At 45.8% G+C, this 21,589-nt stretch overlaps 1 protein-coding gene across 1 annotated transcript; it reads left to right on the top strand.

Moving 5' to 3' along the window:
• The first annotated feature begins 3,343 nt into the window (after nucleotides 1–3,343).
• On the top strand, nucleotides 3,344–20,979 carry LOC140426861 (large ribosomal subunit protein uL24). Its single transcript, XM_072512093.1, has 4 exons — nucleotides 3,344–3,418; nucleotides 3,769–3,941; nucleotides 8,997–9,137; nucleotides 20,803–20,979. Exons 1-4 carry the CDS (start codon nucleotides 3,370–3,372, stop codon nucleotides 20,929–20,931), a joined length of 492 nt encoding a protein of 163 aa, XP_072368194.1. The 5' UTR covers nucleotides 3,344–3,369; the 3' UTR covers nucleotides 20,932–20,979.
• Nucleotides 20,980–21,589: the final 610 nt, after the last annotated feature.

The following is a 21,589-nucleotide window of genomic DNA, read 5'->3' as shown; positions in this document are numbered from 1 at the left end:
AACCTAGTGAATCTCCTCTGCACACCCTCCAGTGCCAGTACGTCCTTTCTCACGTAAGGAGACCAAACCTGAATACAATACTCCAGGTGTGGCCTCACTAACACCTTATACAATTGCAGCATAACCTCCCTAGTTTTAAACTCCATCCCTCTAGCAATGAAGGGCAAAATTCCATTTGCCTTCTTAATCACCTGTTGCACCTGTAAACCAACTTTTTGCGACTCATGCATTAGCACACCCAGGTCTCTCTGCACAGCAGCATGTTTTAATATTTTATCATTTAAATAATAATCCCTTTTGCTGTTATTCCTACCAAAATGGATAACCTCACATTTTTCAACATTGTATTCCATCTGCCAGACCCTAGCCCATTCACTTAACCTATCCAAATCCCTCTGCAGACTTCCAGTATCCTCTGCACTTTTTGCTTTACCACTCATCTTAGTGTCGTCTGCAAACTTGGACACATTGCCCTTGGTCCCCAACTCCAAATCATCTATGTAAATTGTGAACAATTGTGGGCCCAACACTGATCCCTGAGGGACACCACTAGCTAATTGCCAACCAGAGAAACACCCATTAATCCCCACTCTTTGCTTCCTATTAATTAACCAATCCTCTATCCATGCTACCCTTAATGCCATGCATCGTTATCTTACGCAGCAACCTTTTGTGTGGCACCTTGTCAAAGGCTTTCTGGAAATCCAGATATACCACATCCATTGGCTCCCCGTTATCTACCGCACTGTTAATGTCCTCAACAAATTCCACTAAATTAGTTAGGCACGACCTTCCCTTTATGAACCCATGCTGTGTCTGCCCAATGGGACAATTTCCATCCAGATGCCTTGCTATTTCTTCCTTGATGATAGATTCCAACATCTTCCCTTCTACCGAAGTTAAGCTCACTGGCCTATAATTACCCGCTTTCTGCCTACCTCTTTTTTTAAACAGTGGTGTCACGTTTGCTAATTTCCAATCCACCCGTGTTAGACGTTTTAGTTGCTGTGAAATGAAGAGTCTAAAGTTCTTGTTCCTTTTCACCAAACACCATTTATTTCACTTACACAGCCTCTGCACAAAACTCTTAACAACACACCACCTCCCAGAGGCCACCTGAAGTCCCTTTACATATCAGTGTCAATTAATGGATACTTAACATAAATGAGACAACTAATTGCAATGTCTCTTAACCCATTACTTAACACCCGGACCACCCCAGAGTCTAGTGAATTTGGCTAAATTATCACTTGCATTTGCAATTTCCCTCGCCATCTCTTTTAGCACTCTGGGATGCATTCCATCAGGGCCAGGAGACTTGTCTACCTTTAGCCCCATTAGGTTGCCCATCACTACCTCCTTAGTGATCACAATCCTCTCAAGGTCCTCACCTGTCATAGCCTAATTTCTATCAGTCACTGGCATGTTTTTTGTGTCTTCCACTGTGAAGACCAACCCAAAAAACCTGTTCAGTTCCTCAGCCACTTCGTCATCTCCCATTATTAAATCTCCCTTCTCAACCTCTAAAGGACCAATATTTACCTTAGCCACTCTTTTTTGTTTTATATATTTGTAGAAACTTTTACTATCTGTTTTTATATTCTGAGCAAGTTTACTCTCATAATCTATCTTACTCTTCTTTATAGCTTTTTTAGTAGTTTTCTGTTGCCCCCTAAAGATTTCCCAGTCCTCTAGTTTCCCACTAATCTTTGCCACTTAGTATGCTTTTTCCTTCAATTTGATACTCTCCCTTATTTCCTTAAATATCAACGGTCGATTTTCCCTCTTTCTACCGTCATTCCTTTTTGTTGGTATAAACCTTTGCTGAGCGCTGTGAAAAATCGCTTGGAAGGTTCTCCACTGTTCCTCAACTGTTTCACCATAAAGTCTTTGCTCCCAGTCTACCTTAGCTAGTTCTTCTCTCATCCCATTGTAATCTCCTTTGTTTAAGCACAAAACACGAGTGTTTGATTTTACCTTCTCACCCTCCATCTGTATTTTAAATTCCACCATATTGTGATTGCTCCTTCCGAGAGGATCCCGAACTATGAGATCATGAATCAATCCTATCTCATTACACAGGACCAGATCTAGGACCGCTTGTTCCCTCGTAGGTTCCATTACATACTGTTCTAGGAAACTCGCAGATACGTTCTATAAACTCCTCCTCAAGGCTGCCTTGACCGACCTGGTTAAACCAATCAACATGTAGATTAAAAATCCCCCATGATAACTGCTGAATGCAGAAAGTTAACATGAAGTTACGTAAGCAATTAGGAAGGCAAGGGCATGTCGCCTTTGTTGCAAGGGAATTGGAGTCCAAGAATAAAGAAGTCTTGCTAAAGTTGTGCAAGCTTTTAGTGAGATTGTATCTAGTCGCACGTGCAATTTTGGTCTCCCCATATAAGAATTGTGGGCAGCACTGTAGCACAAGTGGATAGCACTGTGGCTTCACAGCGCCAGGGTCCCAGGTTCGATTCCCTGCTGGGTCACTGTTTGTGTGGAGTCTGCACGTTCTCCCCGTGTCTGCGTGGGTTTCCTCCAGATGCTCCGGTTTCCTCCCACAGACCAAAGACGTGCAGGTTAGGTGGATTGGCTATGCTAAATTGCCCTTAGTGACCAAAAAGGTTAGGAGGGATTATTGGGTTACGGGGATAGGGTGGAAGTGTGGGCTTAAGTGGATCGGTGCAGACTCGATGGGCCGAATGGCCTCCTTCTGCACTGTATGTTCTAATATACTTGCATTAGAGGAAGTACAAGCAAAGGTTCACTAAATTGGTCCTTGGGATGAGGGGGTTGACCTATAACGAGAAGCTGAGTAAATTTGGCTTATACTCTCCATTTTAAAAGAATGAGAGGCGATCTCATTTAAACCTACAACATTCTGAAAGGGCACGATAGGGTGGGTAGTCACTAAAATAAATGTCATACAAATTCAAAATGTTAACTTTCTCTCCACAGATGGTGCCAGAACCGCTGAGTTTATTCAGCACTTTCTTTTTATTATAGGGTAGACGCCATGGGTTGTGGATGTTCGATCTTTGAGTTCATTTAAAAAGGCCTGATGGGTCGTATGATCTACCTACTTCTTATGTTCTTTGTGTAACAAGCTTCCTCATAAACATTCCGAAGCACTTCTGCTACAATTAATTACTTCCATATACAATAGTGTTGCGTGTCAATATTTCGGATTTAAGCATTTTGCTTGAAACTGGAATCTGACCAGAATACAAATGCCCAGTCCAGAGAGTAACCACTCTCATTGCTTTCCCCAGAGGCCACTTGAGGGAACTGTCCCTTTAAGAACCTGAAAGTCTCGCCTTGCTGCAATCTCGCGCGATTCTAGCACTGACGAGCGGGGCACTGCGCATGCGTGCGTTCTCTTTTCACCGGTGGCCATTGAAGCTAGAACAGGAGGGTGAGGATTCTGTCAGTGATATCCAGTAACATCCGAGCAGTTCGCAATCTAATCGTGACAAAGCGATCCCAGATCCCGAGCCGGACAACGGTCCACTAGTCTTACGAGGCAATATTGTTAAGTTGCGTGTTGGGAGGTGACTTGAGATTGGTGTAAAATATAGGCGCCTGTGGGGCCTACACAGTGGGCGCGAGAGGCAGGAGGGGGCTTGGAAACTCGCAGACCCCAGTGTTACCGAGCTCTTGCTTGGATCATAACCCACCTTGCTAATATGTGATCTGATCCATTGAACTCTCATTTTACGGTTCAGCTAGCAGCGGCTTTAAGTTTTGTGTTTCTTCTGTGTGCAGCCAATATGAAGTTCAATCCCTATGTGACATCTTCCCGGAGGAAGAACCGCAAGAGGCACTTCAATGCTCCATCTCACATCCGCAGGAAAATCATGTCCTCTCCACTCTCTAAGGAGCTGAGGCAGAAATACAATGTTCGCTCAATGCCCATACGCAAGGATGATGAGGTTCAGGTAAGCGAAGCAAGCCCTGCATTTTATTGCTTGAAAATATAAAGAGAAGTTGTGAATGTTGGAAATTAACCAAATCATCCACTTGCAATGTTGCCCTGTCTTTCTGTCTGAAGTATTGACTCTGTTTGGTCTGTAATATTTTCCCTTTTAGACTGACCTTCTGCTATGGTTATGCCATGGGAGGTGGTGGCCTATTAATCCAGAGAACCAGAGTAATGGTCTGGGGTCCCAGGTTCAAATCTCACCACTGTAGATGGTGAAATTTGAATTGAATAAGAAACTGAAATTTAAAATATGATGATGATCATGAAGCCATTGTCGAGATAATACCAGGCAATGCTGGAAATAATTGTTATTAGTGTTACAAGTAGGCTTACATTAACACTGCAGTGACGTTACTGTGAAAATACAGCAAGTGAAAAGATAGGTTTTGTTTTTCTCAAGTCTTATTCAGTGGAACTGATGCTGACGGACCTGTGAATTAAGAGTTACACTACATCTTATGAGAGAAAAGATGAAACACATAGTTCAGAATCCATTTCATACTTCCAGCATTTACAAGTTTTTAATGCTATTGTATTGCAGTGCTATGGTTAAGCTTTAGTGTCCTTTTGTATTTATTGGTAGTAGCTGTAAAGGCTTTCATTGTCTTGTGTGACTTTCTCAGAAGTTCAGGTGGCCATTTGTGCTGCTTCCATGGCAATATTATGCCTGGCAATCCCATGTCTAACTGTCGTATTCATGCAGTCTAGTGCTTAGAATGCCAGGATGCCTAGTCAACGTTCCCTTGTCTGATCAACGGTAATTTTCTGCCCCATTTCTGTGACTTTGTGGAGCTTTGTTCCATTGCTAGTTTTGAAATTTTGATTCTCCACCTCCGCTTAACTTCAGGAGTTTATAACAGTATTTGGTGAGAGCTCTGTGTTCCTCTGACTTTGGACACTTCCTCTCACTCCCTTTGTTTCTCCATTGGTAACTGCCTTCAATCAACTAGGCAATATGGTCCAGAATTCTATCCCTAACCCCCTATATTTTGCTGACCTCTTTTTGACCTCCCTTTACAAGTGAACTCTTCGGCTAAGCTTTGAGTTATGCCTCCTAATATTTTCTTAATTCAGGTTCCATTTGTGTCTGTCTCAGTGAATGATCGGTATTTCTTCTCCATTAACCATGTGTTTGCAGTCAACTCTCGTCATTTGCGACCCCTCTGTCACAAATTGATTTAACCACGTGAATGAAATTGTGAACACAATCCCAGTTTGTGGCCTCAAATCTTCACTCATCTGCAACTTCTAATGTTCAATTCTCACCTTTCCCAAGCAGAAAGTGCACACTGTGTATCTGCTTACTCTGCGCATGCACAAAGACAGATGTCAAAGGTAGGTTCTTTACTCAGAGAGTAGTACGGGTGTGGAATGCCCTGCCTGCAACAGTAGTGGACTCGCCAACACTAAGGATATTCAAATGGTCATTGGATAGATATATGGACGATAAGGGAATAGTGTAGATGGGCTTTAGAGTGGTTTCACAGGTCAGCACAACATCGAGGGTCGAAGGGCCTGTACTGCGCTGTTATGTTCTATGAACTTCGGGACCCATGCCACATTCACTTTAATATGACAGGTGAGCCTGCTTGATCCTCACACTCTCACTTAATCGGGTTCACCGGATGAGAGGGCAATGCACGTAAGATGCAGACTTCAGTTGGCTCCTTTATACAGTCTTCACCTTGGTGGGAATGGAAAATCCCACCTCGCACATGTAGGTCATCGTGATGGGCAAAAGCAACAAAATGGTTGTTTTACTCCACATTGGATACTCCTGGGAGATACTAATGTAGAATGCTGACAGCCCCATGGACTTGTGGCGTGTTTTTGACATGCTGTCACATGTCAGGTGCAGCAGTTCAGTCTGCACGTTTGGAGTTAGCTGTATATTAATAACTGACTGGGTCTTAAACTCTGAGGGATTTTTCACCCACCTCTTTTTCAAAATCTGAAACTTCTCTGGAAAGAAGCAAAACTATTAATCAGCGCATCCAGATGCGACTGAATAAGACCTGTCAGTCTAGTGACAGTTCTCTTACTAATACTTTTCTTCAATGTGCCATAGCAGTGTGCGGAACATGTGGTAGGTTAGGCTTTTTACTCGCACTTGCCAAGCTTTCAATGGCTTTTGGAAAGCACTTATTGCCGGTAATGAAAGCAACCACCCATACAATTTGAGATTCAGTTCGTATAGAATTGAAAAGATGTCAGCAAAATAGACCAACTAGAAAGATCAACTTTCATCACCAAACAAAACAGCCAGAGGAGGCTATTTCTCAAGCGTGGATTTCATACCACAGTTTGTAAACTCTGCCAAGCGTCCAACCCCATGACAGCCAATGTAGCCCTGTGTTGAACAATAAATGTGTGAGTTTGGCTTCCATATCAGAACAATTCCTTCCAACACCACTTCAAGGCCTGGTGGAATTCCTTTTGGTGCCAGTGCCTTGCAGTGAATAAAGTAATGATTACAAACAATATCCTGCCTGACCAGCTGGCTGCCCCATCGCTTGTGATTCCTCTGCAATTAACTGTCGACCCCGCACTTTCTAACCACTTAACTATTCAATGCTTCAAAGATCTGTGCTCAGTCGTGCTGGTTGGTAATGTCAGGCAGCAAAGCAAATCCTAAATAAATAATTGTGCCAAATATCCCTAACGTAAACTAGCAAGGTTGCAGAATCTGAAACATCTGTACTTTCATCCAGTTGTATTGAGAACTCCTGCGCTAACATTAAACAAGAAATAAGTGGTATTTCTAAATTCCCAGCAATATCACAAATTCGGCAAGCCACTGTGTTCTCAGTAAGCAGAATGCATTTCAGTTTTTCAGCTGACCTCTGATCTAGGACCATGCAATCCATGTCTCATGCTGCAGGGAGAATTAATCTCTGCAACAGTGTGGGGAATTTTCTCTGTGATGTGCTACTGTGTGGAGATGCCGGCGTTGGACTGGGGTGAGCACAGTACGAAGTCTTACAACACCAGGTTAAAGTCCAACAGGTTTGTTTCGATGTCACTAGCTTTCGCGCTGCTCCTTCCTCAGGTGAATGAAGCGATCTGTTCCAGAAACACATATATAGACAAATTCAAAGATGCCAAACAATGCTAGGAATGCGAGCATTAGCAGGTGATTAAATCTTTACAGATCCAGAGATGGGGTAACCCCAGGTTAAAGAGGTGTGAATTGTCTCAAGCCAGGACAGTTGGTAGGATTTTGCAGGCCAGATGGTGGGGGATGAATGTAATGTGACATGAATCCCAGGTCCCGGTTGAGGCCGCACTCGTGTGCGGAACTTGGCTATAAGTGTAAGAGGCTAATTGTGCTTTGTCATTCAGTGTAAAATTTCTGCTAAGAACTTGAGCTGATTTCAGTTATGGCTGCATCCTTTGAAAAAAATCAAGAGGTTTGTTCTCCAGCTCCCCATGTTTAATCTTCAGGTGCCTTTGCAGTTTTGAGGGTTTTAAACTAATTCATCGGTATTTCCCTGCATATAACACATGGGCTTTGCATCCTGAATTGTGTTAGCACAATTAACAAAGCCATACCTCAAGAAATCATCTTTATACTGCTCTGTTCCCGATTTATGTTTCTTTGTAGGCTGTTCACCGGAGGCCCTGGCACACAGTACAGAGCTAACACTAGCATTGCTTTGTCCTGTTTGCTTTTTTTTAATAGAATTTACAGTGCAGAAGGAGGCCATTCGGCCCATCGAGTCTGCACCGGCTGTTGGAAAGAGCACCCTACCCAAGACCACACCTCCACCCTATCCCCATAACCCAGTAACCCAACACAAGGACAATTTTGGACACTTAAGGGCAATTTAGCATGGCCAATCCACCTAACCTGCACATCTTTGGACTGTGGGAGGAAACCGGAGCACCCGGAGGAAACCCACACACACACGGGGAGAACGTGCAGACTCCGCACAGACACTGACCCAGGCCGGGAATCGAACTAGGACCCTGGAGCTGTGAAGCGATTGTGCTAACCACTATACTACCGTGTTGTGGACACTCCAGAGCAGCTCCATCCGATTCTGATGAGAGATCCTGGCCAGTAGGTACTCTGCCTATTAGTGTCTTTGGCTGCCTCTTTGTTGTAATAAAACGGTCCATGTCCACGGTCCTCTTGTCTTGCTCACAACTGAAAGAAGCTCACCTCCAAGTCAATTCACATCAAAAGCACATATGAACAGGGTGCTTGGTACCAAGTGTGCGTGCAGGGTGCGCTGACCTCACAGTTGCCTCTTCTGGTCGGAGATTGTACTGTTATTTATACTGTGGTTCAATGCCTGTATTAGCTGATGGGTGCAGCGAGAAGCAGTTTATGTCAGGCAATCTTTGGGGTACACTGCAATTTTTTTAATACCCGCCTGAGACCCACCGATGGGTCACAACTTCTACTTTAAAAGGCCTTGTATAAAGAAGTATGTGTTTATGATATATATTTATGATTAGAAAATAGAATACAAATTTTAGGATTGTTAAAAAGAATGTTGTGCTTCTGGTATTTACTGAGTCATCGTAAATTAAACCGTTTTATCACATGGTGAACTAAAAGTACAAGTGTTTCTTTCGATGGTGCTATCTTATGGCAGCACGGTAGCACTGTCTGGGTCACTGCCTGTGCGGAGTCTGCACGTTCTCCCTGTGTCTGCATGGGTTTCCTCCAGTGCTCCAGTTTCCTCCCACAAGTCCTGAAAGATGTGCTGTTAGGTAATTTGGACATTCTGAATTCTCCCTCTGTGTACCCGAACACTGTGGAGTGTGGCGACTAGGGCATTTCACAGTAACTTCATTGCAGTGTTAATGAAAGCCTACTTGTGACAATAAAGATTATTATGGATTATTAATATTATTGGTATATTTATGAATTTTGCTACTCAATCCTTGTATCTTGGGAAACATAAACTGTTCAACATAAATTTTGAATCAGCAAATTGAGCATTTTGATTGTATGTATTAATATTAAACTTAACTACTATACTTGTTATCTTAAATGCAGGTCGTCAGAGGGCATTACAAGGGCCAGCAAATTGGTAAAGTTGTCCAAGTGTACAGAAAGAAGTATGTAATCTACATTGAACGTGTACAACGTGAAAAAGCCAATGGTACCACAGTTCATGTTGGCATTCACCCCAGCAAGGTAGGAACTGCTATGAAATCTGGATTTTGGCTGGCTAATGTCAGTAAGTAAACCTAGTTATTTTGGTGTAATGATATGAGAAGGAGAGTAACCAAGCAGACTTCCTACTACAGAACCAATGTTTTATGTTAATAGTTTTTAAAGCAATGCCAGCCTGTACCATTCAAGTTCATGGAAGTATATTGCTAAAATGACATGTAACCTTGGCTGATACAATACGGAGGATGTGCTGCACTGTTGGGTGCCAGCTTAAAGAGGGGACTAAGGTGTAATAACATCCTGAGGAGCAGAGATGGGGAGTCCTTTCAGCATGCTAACCAATATGTATCCCTCAACCAACTCCACCATTACTGGTTTGGAACCTTGTGTGTATGTTGGTTATTTTGCTTCTATACATTCAAGGGTGACTACATTTTAGAAGCACTCTGATGTTATGGGTTATCATGAAACTTGTTATTTAAAAGATCTGAGAATATTAGATTTCATTGCTCTGAAGTGACAATGTAACTATGGTCATTCAAAATGCTGCAGCTTTTGTTAAACCAGTGGGTGACTTGAGGTTAGAACCATAGTTTGGATGAACTTAGTTGTGATCAAATACTACCTAGAATATTTATTTAGTACATATTCTGATGTGGAAATCAACAATTGCAGCTTCTGAACAGTACTCTGGAGTCATTGATGTTTAACTAAAATAGCCACCTATAGGTTACTTTGCGATCTTATAGCAAAGATTCGGGGATGTATGTTTACCTTTATTCATGGGTTAAGATTTCAGAGGCTGGGTGGCATGATGGCGCAGTGGTTAGCATGGCTGCCTCGCGGTGCCTAGGACCTTGTTTGATCCCGGTCACTGTCCATATGGGGTTTGCACATTCTCCCCGTGTCTGCATGGATCTCGCTCCCACACCCAAAGATGTGCAGGGTCGGTGAATTGGCCACACTAAATTGCCCCTTAATTGGAACAAAAGAATTAGGTACTCTAAATTTATATTTAAAACAATATTTCAGAAGCATAGATAAATGCAGAGTTATTACTGCACAGGATGGGGCCGTTCAGCTCATCAAATCCATGCTGGCTCTTTAGTGCAATGCAGTTAGCCCTATTTCCCCTGATCCCCGTAACCTTGTGTAAGTTTATTTTGCTCAAGTGTCCAGTTAATTCTGTTCTGCTTCACTCCGCTTCTGCCACCTTTTCAGGCAGCGTATTCCAGGTTATTCTCAGTTGCAGCACAAAAAAGTTCTTTGTAACATTGGGGCTGCTCGGTGACACGGTGGTTAGCACTGTTGCCTCAAAGTGCAAGGGACCCCGGTTCAATTATAGCCTTGGATGACTGCCTGTGTGGAGTTTGCAAGTTCTCCCCGTGCCTGCAAGGGTTTTGTCCGAGTGCTCTACCACCGTCCAAAAGATGTGCAGGTTAGGTGGATTGGTCATGCTAAATTGTCCCTTGGGTTAGGTTTCAGGGATGGGCAGTGGGCCTAGGTAGGGGGCTCTTTCAGAGGAAGTGTGCAGACTTGATGAGCCAAATGGCCTCCTTCAGCACTGTAGAGATTCTATGATTTCCCACCCTCAATAACTTGCCCAAAATTTTAAATCTGTTCCCTGTTTCTTGTATCATCAGCTAGTGGGAACAGCTTTCCTTTTTCTTCCTTTTATTAATCCTGTTGCTATCTTGTACACCTGTAACGGATCTTCCCTCAACTCCAGCTTCTCAACGCTAACCTTGCAATTACATTCCCTCACCCCTGGAACTACTCTGGCAAATCTCTTCTGCGTCCTCTTAAGAACCTTCACATCCCTCCTACAATGTGGTGGCTAGAATTGACCTAATCAGAGCTTTATGAAGGTTCAGTAGAGGCACTTAATACCTCTACTTCTGAAGCCCAAGATCCCATTTGCTTTGTTAGCTATGCTCTTGATTCGTCCAGCCACCTTTAAAGATCTACACACATGAACCTGCAGCACCTTCTTTAGAATTGTATTCCGAAGTGTGTAATGCCTCTTCTTCCAAAATGCATCATCTCACTATATGATCCAGGAATCTCTCCGTCTATCTCATGCTGCCCAGTGACTCCAGCTGCCCCTCGCGTTCCAAGACCCTGTGCTGAAAAAGCTGAAGACACTTTGTTCACACTTGTTTCCCCAAGACCTGTGAAGTGTCCTAAAATTCCTACAATTTCTAAGAATTGCAAGTAACAGGTCTCGGGTTCCCATCCATGATCTAAAGAAATCTACTCTGTCTTGTTAGAATCAAGTTCATGTAGTATCTTATTAATTTAAACATTGTCCCTTCTTGATTGGTGACCAGTACACTTATAGCTATAACATCACAGAGCTAAGCGAGAGACTTCTGGAAATTGGAAGTAACCAAGTGTGGCATTTTGCTACTGGGATGGGTGGTGCTTTCCTCAATTTTTGTTTATTAATTCAAAGGATCTGAGCTTTGCTGGCTCGGCCAACATTTATTGCCTATTCCTAATTGCCCTTGAGAAGGTGATGCTGAGTTGCTGTTTTGAACTGCTGAAAAACATGTCATGTAGACACACCCATAGTACTGTTATAGGATCATAGAGGTCTACAGCGTAGAAAGTGTCCTTTGGCCCATCGTGTCTGTGTCAGTCAAAAACAGCCACCTAAATATTCTAATCCCATTTTCCAGAACTTGGCCCATAGCCTTCGCATCACAAGTACATATCTACATGCTACTTAAATGTTATGAGAGGCTCTGCCTCCACCACCCTTTCAGGCAGTGAGTTCCAGACTCTCTGCCCTCTGGGTGAAAAAGCTTTTCCTCACAGCCCCTGTAAACCTCCTAGTGACAGTGAATATGGTATATTTTCAATTCACAATGGCTCCACAAGTTTTTCCAGTTAATAAATGAGCAGAACGTTATGTTTGTTTATCTGTGTAATTCCATTGCCCATACAATTGGGGTTCCAAATCTGCTACTGTTCACCAACTGTCACAAGTAGTATGCTCAGATGAATGGACTGAGGACAGAATTGCTGCTGTTAAAATTTAAAGAAACATAGCACCGGCTCTTACAGTTGGATTGCACTGCCATTCCTCCTTCCTGTGATACAATATTTTTCTGCCACAAATTGAAACATTGGTTCCATACACAAGTATTATACGCACGTAACTAGTAATTCAGAGGCCCAGTCTAAAGACCTGGAGACTGAACTTCAACATGAGCTGCGACAAAGTCTTGGCACTCACGAGCAACTGAGTCTACCTGCATCGCACTGACTGCAGTGGTTCAAGAAGGCAGCTCACCATCACCTGAGGGGGAATTAGGAATGGGCAAGAGATGCTGATATTGCAGTATGTTTCGCAGACCAAAGCAATCCCATGGTTTATCAATTAAATAAAGGTTTTACAGGCCTGCACATCTAGAGTGATTAGTCCTGGACATTTAAAGCAACTAATGGGAAAAGGCAGCTTCATGAATATCTGCATCCTGATTTAATGGAAGAGTATAGCACTCCAGTGCAGAGGTTAAGGCTAATACTTTTACAATCATTCCTCCTGAGGTTGCCACCAACACGAAAACCAATTTGCTTCACCCTGGGTGGTATTAAGAGATGTGTGAACACACTGGATAGCAAATAGCCCTAAAAACATTCCAACTGTAGCGCTCAAAATTGGTGCTGCAGAATTAATTATTCCTCCAGTCAAGTTCCAGTGCAGCCACAATTCTGGGATCAACCTGGCAAAGTAAAAAGTTGAAATAAAAACAGGTTGCTGAAGTAGAAAGTTGTCCTGCTACATCCTTTCTGCAAAATGTAAGATAAATCCTATCTAACCAATTACTGCCCCATTATTTTTTCTCCATCTGCAAAGTGATGAAAGGCGCCTTGACAGTAATACTAAGCAACAATATGGTGGTTCAGGGGTTAGCACTGCTGCCCCATGGCGCTGAGGATCCAGGTTCGATTCCGGCTCTAGATCACTGTCCTTGTGTAGTTTGCACATTCTCCCTGTGTTTGGGTGGGTTTCATCCCCACAACCCAAAGACGTGCAGGCTCAGTGGGTTGGCCACATTAAATTACCCCTTAATTTATATTTTTTTAAAAGGGTTGTTTTTTTAATTGAGCAGCAGTAAGCATAATATACTCACCGGTGCTCAGTTTAGGTTCTGCCAGGACCATTGCTCAAGATCTCATTATAGTCTTGCAATGGTCTTCCATCAGAAGTCAGGATGTTTGGCAACAATTGCACAGTGCAGTTCTTTTCACATCTGTTAATGGCACAGTCCATGCATGTGTCCGGCAAGACCTGAACTACGTTCAGACTTGGGCTGATCAGTGGCATACACCGCTTGCATCATATAAGTTCTGATCATTCATAGATTATCATAGAATTTAGTGCAGAAGGAGGCCATTCGGCCCATCGAGTCTGCGCCGGCTCTTGGAAAGAGCACCCTACACAAGGTCAACACCACCACCCTATCCCCATAACCCAGTATCCCCACCCAACACTAAGGGCAATTTTGGACACTAAAGGCAATTTATCATGGCCAATCCACCTAACCTGCACATCTTTGGACTGTGGGAGGAAACCGGAGCACCCAGAGGAAACCCACGCACACACTGGGAGGATGTGCAGACTCCGCACGGACAGTGACCCAAGCCGGAATCGAACCTGGGACCCTGGAGCTGTGAAGCAATGGTGCTATCCATTGTCCATTTCCATAATGAGGATCTACCCCTTCCCTTGATATCCCTTGTCTTTTGCTGAATTATCAACCATCAATATCCTAGAGGTTCTTAAACAGGACCAGCCACTGACACTCTGCAGCGACAAGAGCAGCCCAGAGGCTATGTACTCTGTGGCAAATGACATCCCGATTCCCTAAAAACTTTCTGCCAACTACTAGTCACAAGTAAGGAGCATGATGGAATACTTTTCACCTGAATAAGAGCAGCCCCAGCAAAACTCAAAAAGCCTGATGTTATCCAAGACAATTCAGAAAGTCAAGGGGCATGGGATACAGGGAAATTTGGCTGTCTGGATACAGAATTAGCTGGCCAAAAGAAGACGGCGAGCGATAGTGGATGGGAAGTATTCTGCCTGGAGGTCAATGGCCAGTGGTGTCCTGCAGGAGGGATCTGTTCTGGGACCTCTGCTCTTTGTGGGGGGGGTTTTTTTTTTTTTGGAATACGTTTTATTAAGGTTTTCATAAAACATCAATAATAAAATGAAAAAGGAACCCAACAGGGTTAAGTACAAAACATAGTCCAAAAAGGCAACCCTCCATACCCCCCTCCCCCCTGTACATAAATAATAAATTAACATTAACACCCCGACGTAGCACAACAAATATATGCACCCCCTCAGACCCCCCAGTGTAAATAACAGAAACAAAAATAAAGTTCCCCCCCCCCCCCCCCCCCCCCCCCCCCGAGTTGCTGCTGCCATTGACCAATGTCTACCGTTCTGCCAGGAAGTCTAGGAACGGTTGCCACCGCCTAAAGAACCCTTGTACCGACCCTCTCAAGGTGAATTTCACCCTCTCCAACTTAATAAACCCCGCCATATCGTTGATCCAGGATTCCACGCTTGGGGACCTCGCATCCTTCGCCGGGCTGCCAAGGACGCAAAGGCCAGAATACCGGCCTCTTTCGCCTCCTGCACTCCCGGCTCCCCTGCAACCCCAAATATTGCGAGCCCCCAGCCCGGTTTGACCCTGGATCCTACCACCCTCGACACTGTCCTTGCTACGCCCTTCCAAAACTCCTCCAGCGCTGGGCAAGCCCAGAACATATGGGTGTGGTTTGCTGGGCTCCCTGAGCACCTAAGACACCTGTCCTCGCCCCCAAAGAACCGGTTCATCCTTGTCCCGGTCATGTGTGCCCTGTGCAGCACCTTAAACTGTATGTGGCTGAGCCTCGCGCACGATGAGGAAGAGTTCACCCTCCCTAGGGCATCTGCCCACGTCCCTTCCTCGATCTCCTCTCCCAACTCCTCCTCCCACTTACCTTTCTGCCGCCTGGGAAACGCCCTTACCTGTAAGTACCTGAAGGTGTTCCCCGGGGGGAGCGCATACTTCTCCAGCTCGCCCAGGCTCACGAACCTCCTGTCCACAAACAGGTCCCCCCCCCCCCCCCCAACCTTCGTATCCCTGCCCTGTGCCACCCCGAAAACCCTTCATCTGTTCTCCCTGGGACGAACCGGTGGTTCCCCTGTATTGGGGTCCACACCGAGGCCCCACCTTTCCCTCCTGTGCCGCTTCCACTGCGCCCAGATTTTGAGGGCAGCTGCCACCACCGGGCTCGTGGTATACCTCCTTGGAGGGAACGGCAGCGGCGCTGTTGCCAGCGCCCCCAGACTCGCACCCACACAAGACGCCGTCTCCAGCCTCTTCCATGCAGCCCCCTCCATCACCCACTTGCGCACCACCGTCGCATTGGCGGCCCAGTAGTACCCACAGAGGTTGGGCAGCCCCCCCCCCCCCCCCCCCTCTATCTCTACTCCGCTCCAGGAACACCCTTCTCGCCCTCTGAGTCCCTCGCGCCCACACAAACCCCATTATACTCCTGTAAACCCGCCTAAAAAAGGCCTTCAGGATAAACACGGGGAGGCACTGGAACAGGATCAAAAACCTTGGGAGCACCTGCACCCTACCCGCCAAGGACGGCGGCAACGCGTTCCACCTCTTGAACTCCTCCTTCATTTGCTCCACCAGCCTTGTGAAATTAAGCCTATGCAGGGCCCCCCAGCACCTGGCCACCTGGACCCTCAAATGACTGAAGCTCCTCGCCGCCCTTTTTAGTGGGAGCTCGCCAATCCCCCTCTCCTGGTCCCCTGGGTGAACCACGAATAGCTTGCTCTTCCCCATGTTGAGCTTGCACCCCGCAAAATCCCCAAATTCCCTGAGGATCCTCATTACCTCCGGCATTCCCCCCACCGGGTCCGCCACATATAGCAGCAAGTCGTCCGCATAGAGCGACACCCTATGCTCCTCCCCACCCCGCACCAACCCCCTCCAGTTCCTCGACTCCCTCAGTGCCATAGCCAGGGGTTCAATCGCCAGTGCGAAGAGCAAGGGGCACCCCTGCCTCGTCCCTCGGTGCAACCGAAAGTACTCATATCTCCTCCTGTTCGTGGCCACACTTGCCATCGGGACCTCATACAACAGCCTAACCCACCTGACAAACTCCTCCCCAAACCTCTTCAGCACCTCCCACAGGTACCCCCACTCTACCCTATCGAAGGTTTTCTCAGCGTGCATCACCACCACTATCTCCGAACCCCGTCTGGTCTTCGTGGATGACCTGCGGCACACAATCCTCAATCCGCGTGGCTAAGACCTTCGCCAGCACCTTGGCATCTATGTTCAGCAACAAAATTTGCCTGTAAGACCCACACTGCAGGGGATCCTTGTCCCGCTTCAGGATCAGGGAGATCAGTGCCCGGGACATAGTCGGGGGCAAAGACACCCACTCCCTTCCTCATTGAAGGTCCTAACTAGCAACGGGCCCAACAGGTCCACATATTTTTTATAGAATTCAACCGGGAAACCGTCTGGCCCCAGTGCCTTCCCCGCCTGCATGCTCCCTATCCCTTTGGTCTGCTCCTCCAGCCCAATCGGGGCCCCCAATCCCGCCACCAGTCCCTCCTCCACCTTCGGAAACCTCGATTGGTCCAGAAAGCGGCCCATCCCTCCCTCCTCCAGTGGGGGCTCGGATCGATACAATTCCTCATAAAAGTCCCTGAAGATCCCATTGATGCCAACCCCACTCCGCACCACACTCCCGTCCTTAACTGCCACGATCTCCCTAGCTGCGTCCCGCTTCCGAAGCTGATGCGCCAGCATCCGGCTTGCCTTTTCCCCATACTCGTATATCCCCTGGGCCTTCCTCCACTGCACCTCCGCCTTCCTGGTGGTCACCAGGTCGAATTCGGCCTGAAGGCTGCGCCTCTTCCTCAACAGTCCTTCCTCGGGCACCTCTGCATACCTCCAGTCTACTCTCACCATCTCCCCCACCAGCCTCTCCCTCTCCCTCCTCTCCTTGTGGGTCCTAATGGAGATCAGCTCTCCCCTAACCACCGCCTTCAGCGCCTCCCATACCATCCCTACTCGGACCTCCCCGTTATCGTTGGCCTCCAGGTACCTCTCTATGCTTCCTTGGACCCGCTCACTCACCTCCTCGTCCGCCAATAGCCCCACCTCCAAGCGCCACAACGGGCGCTGGTCCCTCCTCCCCCAGCTCTAAGTCCACCCAATGCGGGGCGTGATCCGAAATGGCTATCGCCAAGTACTCGGTATCCTTTACTCTCGCTATCAGCACCGTGCTCAAAATTAAAAAGTCGATCCGGGAATAAGCCTTATGGACATGTGAGAAGAATGAAAATTCCCTAGCCCCCGGCCTTGCAAATCTCCAGTGGTCCACCCCTCCCATCTGGTCCATAAACCCCCTCAGCACTTTAGCCGCTGCCGGCTTCCTACCCGTCCTAGACCTGGAGCGATCCAGTGCCGGATCGAACACCGCGTTGAAGTCTTCCCCCCCCCCCCCCCCCCCCATTATCAGGCCCCCCCACTTCCAAGTCTGGGATCCGACCCAACATGCGCCGCATAAAACCCGCATCGTCCCAGTTTGGGGCATACACATTGACCAGTACCACCCTCTCTCCCTGCAGCTTACCACTTACCATTACGTACCTACCGCCATTGTCTGCCACAATGCTCAACGCCTCGAATGACACCTTCTTAGTCAGCCTGACTGCAGTGGAGGAAATGCTAGAGTCCATTATAAAAGATATAATAACAGAGCACTTGGGGAACAGTGGCAAGATCGAACAGATTCAGCATGGATCTACGAAAGGAAATCATGCTTGACAAACCTACTGGACTTCTTCGAGGATGTAACTCGTATAGTTCACGAGGGGACAATGGGTGTGGTTTATTTGGACTTTCGACAAAGTCGCACGAGGAAATTAGCGTGTAAAATTAACGAGCATGTGATTGGCTGTAGTGTATTGAGATGGAGAGAGGAAACTGAGTAGGAATAATCGGATCTTTTTACAGACAGCAGGCAGTGACTAGTCAGGTATCGCAGGGATCCCAGCTATTCACAATATATATAAATGATTTAGATGAGGGAACTAAATGTGATCTCTCCAAATTTGCAGGTGGCAGAGTTGGGTGAGAGAGCAAAAACAGGAAGGCAGTTTATTATCAGAATTGCTAAAGATTGAATGTGCAACAAGACTTGGGTGTCCTTGTACAGCATTCGGTGAAAGTGAGCATGCAGATGCAGCAGGCAGTAAAGAAGGTAAATGGTATGTTGATCTCCATAGTGAGGATTTGAGTACAGGTGCAGGGATGTCTTGTTGCAGTTACACAGGGCCCTGGTGAGACCACATCTGGAATATTGTATGCATCCTTAGCTGAGAAAGGATGCTCTTGCTATAGAGGAGTGTAGCAAAGGTTTGCCAGACTAATTGCTGGGGTGGCACGACAGACGTATGAGGAGAAATTGAGTTGGTTCGGATTATGTTGGGGGTTTTGAAGAATATGGGGGGGAACTCATTGAAACCTATAAAATTCTAACGGGGCTAGACAGGATAGATGCAGGAAGGATGTTCCTGATGATCGAGGAGTCCAGAACCAGGGGTCACAGTCGCTCAGTATAAAATGGACTGGGATGAGGAGAAATTCCTTGTGGAATTTGCTACCACAGAAAGCAGTAGAGGCCAGAACACTTATGTTTTAAAGGAGTCAGGTCTGGCTCTTGGGGCTAAAGGGATCAAATGATATGGGGGAAAGCGGGAACAGGTTACTGAGATGGATGATTAATCATGATCATAATGAATGGAGGAGCAGGCACAAGGGGCTGATTGGCTTACTCCTATTTGTATGTCAATAAATTATTTTTGCTGTCAAATCCTGGATCATAAAACTTGGACTGGTTTCTGAAATTGGCTAGATTTAAGAACTATGCCTTTTTGAACTGTCAATTCTTGATATGTATTAACTCTTGTATATGTGCCAGTTTCATTTAACGTCTATGTTGATACATGTTTTACAACAATTGATGTTCCTACAACTCAATGTTGACTTTTAAATTGCTTGCCTTTTCAATTGAGCCTGCCTAATTTCTTAAATGTTGATGCTTTTTTGTGGGTGTCCGCACCCTTCCTATGCCTCCAGCAATTAATATTTCTTAATTTTGGATATTTTCAATCTACAATTCAAATAGCCATATTTTCCAGCATTGGTATTAGATTGTTGTCTGGCACACGGGAACATTGACGAGGAATGTTCCTGGTTCAACTGGTCCATAGGTGCTGAGTTTCTGTAGGAAGTCCGTCATGTCGCGACAGAAGCTGGGCGTACCTTGTACGATGGGTTTCAAGATGTCCTCGATGTAGCCAGAGAGGTTTTCACACAGGGTCCCATTGCCTGAAACGATAGGACTGGTGTGTTGGCCGTGTGTATTTTCGGGAGGCAGTAGAGATCTCCAATGCGGCGAGTACGTGGGATGAGAGCACGTAGGGTGCTCTGAAGATCTGGATCCAAGGTCTTGATCAGTCTTAAGTTGACGGATGTGTTCCTTGGTTGGATCTGCGGGTAACTGTCTGTAGAGTTCTTGGTTGTTCAGTTGTCGTTATACTTCTTTGCAGTAGTCCGTTCTGTTCAGTATGACAGTGGCCCCTCCTTTTGTCTGCTGGTTTGATGACGATGCTGCGGTTGGTCTTGAGAGCGCGGATGGCATTACGTTGTGCTTGGGTGACGTTCGGGGCTATCTTGTGAATGCGACTGATGAATCTGGCATTGACGCGACTCCTGGCGGCTTGTGCATACATGTTGAGTCTAGGGCAGCGGCCTTCCAGAGGGGTCCAATTCGACTCTTTCCTCTTCGGTTGCCGCACCGCAGATCTCTCGGTCTGCTGTTCCGGTTCATTGGTAGTCTGCTTGGGTTCGCTGTTGGCCTCTTGGGGTCTGTGGAAGAATTCCCGGAGTCTCATTCGCCTGATGAATTCCTCCGTGTCTGCCGCGAGACTGCTGGGGTCCATTTTGGTGGTGGTGCAGAAATTGAGCCCTCTGCTGAGGACTTCGATTTCGTCTGGTTGAAGGGTGTAGTCTGACAAGTTGACAATAGATTTCCCTGTATTGTTTTCTACTGTGGTACCGGGGGTGGCTTGGTTGCTGCTGGTGGTGATGCCGAGTTTCTCAAGCTTCCTGTTCTTGGTGTGCATATAGATGGCATAGTATTGTTGTCTCATCTGTTTGGCGGTGTTCAGCAGCTGGTCTGCTGCGTCCTGAGCACAAGTTGAGAATATGGCCTCTATCTTGGTTTCCAGGTTGCGTCATCTGCTGTAGAGCTGGCGTACGAGGTGGTTGAGGAGTGTGAGAGAGGTGCGATGGCAGTCTCTCAGCGTAGTCTGTGTTGTAGGTCGACTTGAGTGGGTTTTGTGATCTGTAGCCCTTTCGGGATCTTGTCTGCTTTCTTGCATCTTTGTAGAAACTTAATGTCAGTGTCTATATGCGCGATCTTCCTGGAGATCCTCTCCACTTTGAATATCATAACAGGATTTCTTCTTGGTTGACTGTACTTCCTGCTTTTATATATGCGTTTCATGCTGGATGTGATTTGACCTGTTTGGTACTATTGTATATATGAATAATTATCAATAAATTTATGATATCTCTTTCAGGTGGTGATTACCAGGCTAAAGCTGGACAAGGATCGTAAGAAGATCCTGGAACGCAAGTCCAAATCTCGCCAAGTTGGCAAAGATAAGGGCAAATACAAGGAAGAGTCTGTAGAAAAAATGCAGGAGTAATTGAATATTGGAACTTTGCTACTTTCAATAAAGATTCAAATATTGCAATTGGTTTACTTTTACCTACCCTTATTTTTCAACTCTTACTTTCATGTCAATAACAAACTCATTCAATTCCAGTTGATTGTGCGTCAGGAGTGAATTCACTTAATTTCTATACTATGGAAATTTTCATGTGTGAAGTAACGAGTTCAGCTTAAAGCGGCGTTTCTTTCAATTTCTCCTTCTGTGGGAAAGCATCTTGCCATAATAGTTTCTGAAAGCAGTCAACAGAGTGTAAATGCCGATATTGCACCACTATGTGACAAGAGCATTTGAATTTTTAAAAATTCAAAGTTGGATAGGCCAGCATGTATTGACCATCCCTAGTTGGCCTTGAGGAGGTGGCGGTGAGCTGCCTTCTTGGACTGCAAACTTGTATTTGAATGAGCCACACGGATCCACCCAATCCCAAATTCTGGTCTCAATTACAGTCTGCAATAAAAATGTACTCGGGGATGGAATTGAACTGCTTGACAATGGAGAATTATGAATGTAGCATGTGATGCCTAAATTATTAGAGGCTGAGAGTGAAATTTGTGATAGATGTGGGAATCAGACTGAGGTATAAGGTACACCCCTAATCTATTTATTTTTAAAAATATATTTTATTCAAGTT

Source organism: Scyliorhinus torazame, chromosome 7 (genome assembly GCF_047496885.1).
Source record: "Scyliorhinus torazame isolate Kashiwa2021f chromosome 7, sScyTor2.1, whole genome shotgun sequence".
Lineage (NCBI taxonomy): Eukaryota > Metazoa > Chordata > Chondrichthyes > Carcharhiniformes > Scyliorhinidae > Scyliorhinus > Scyliorhinus torazame.
This window is presented reverse-complemented; position numbering and strand designations above follow the sequence as displayed.

Bases quoted from the DNA above. Each gene is read 5' to 3' on its own strand.
- LOC140426861 (XM_072512093.1), top strand. From the start codon at position 3,370: ATGCGTGCGTTCTCTTTTCACCGGTGGCCATTGAAGCTAGAACAGGAG. The intron at 3,419-3,768 runs GTGAGGATTCTG...TTCTGTGTGCAG, and splicing joins ATTGAAGCTAGAACAGGAGG to CCAATATGAAGTTCAATCCC. The intron at 3,942-8,996 runs GTAAGCGAAGCA...TCTTAAATGCAG, and splicing joins GCAAGGATGATGAGGTTCAG to GTCGTCAGAGGGCATTACAA.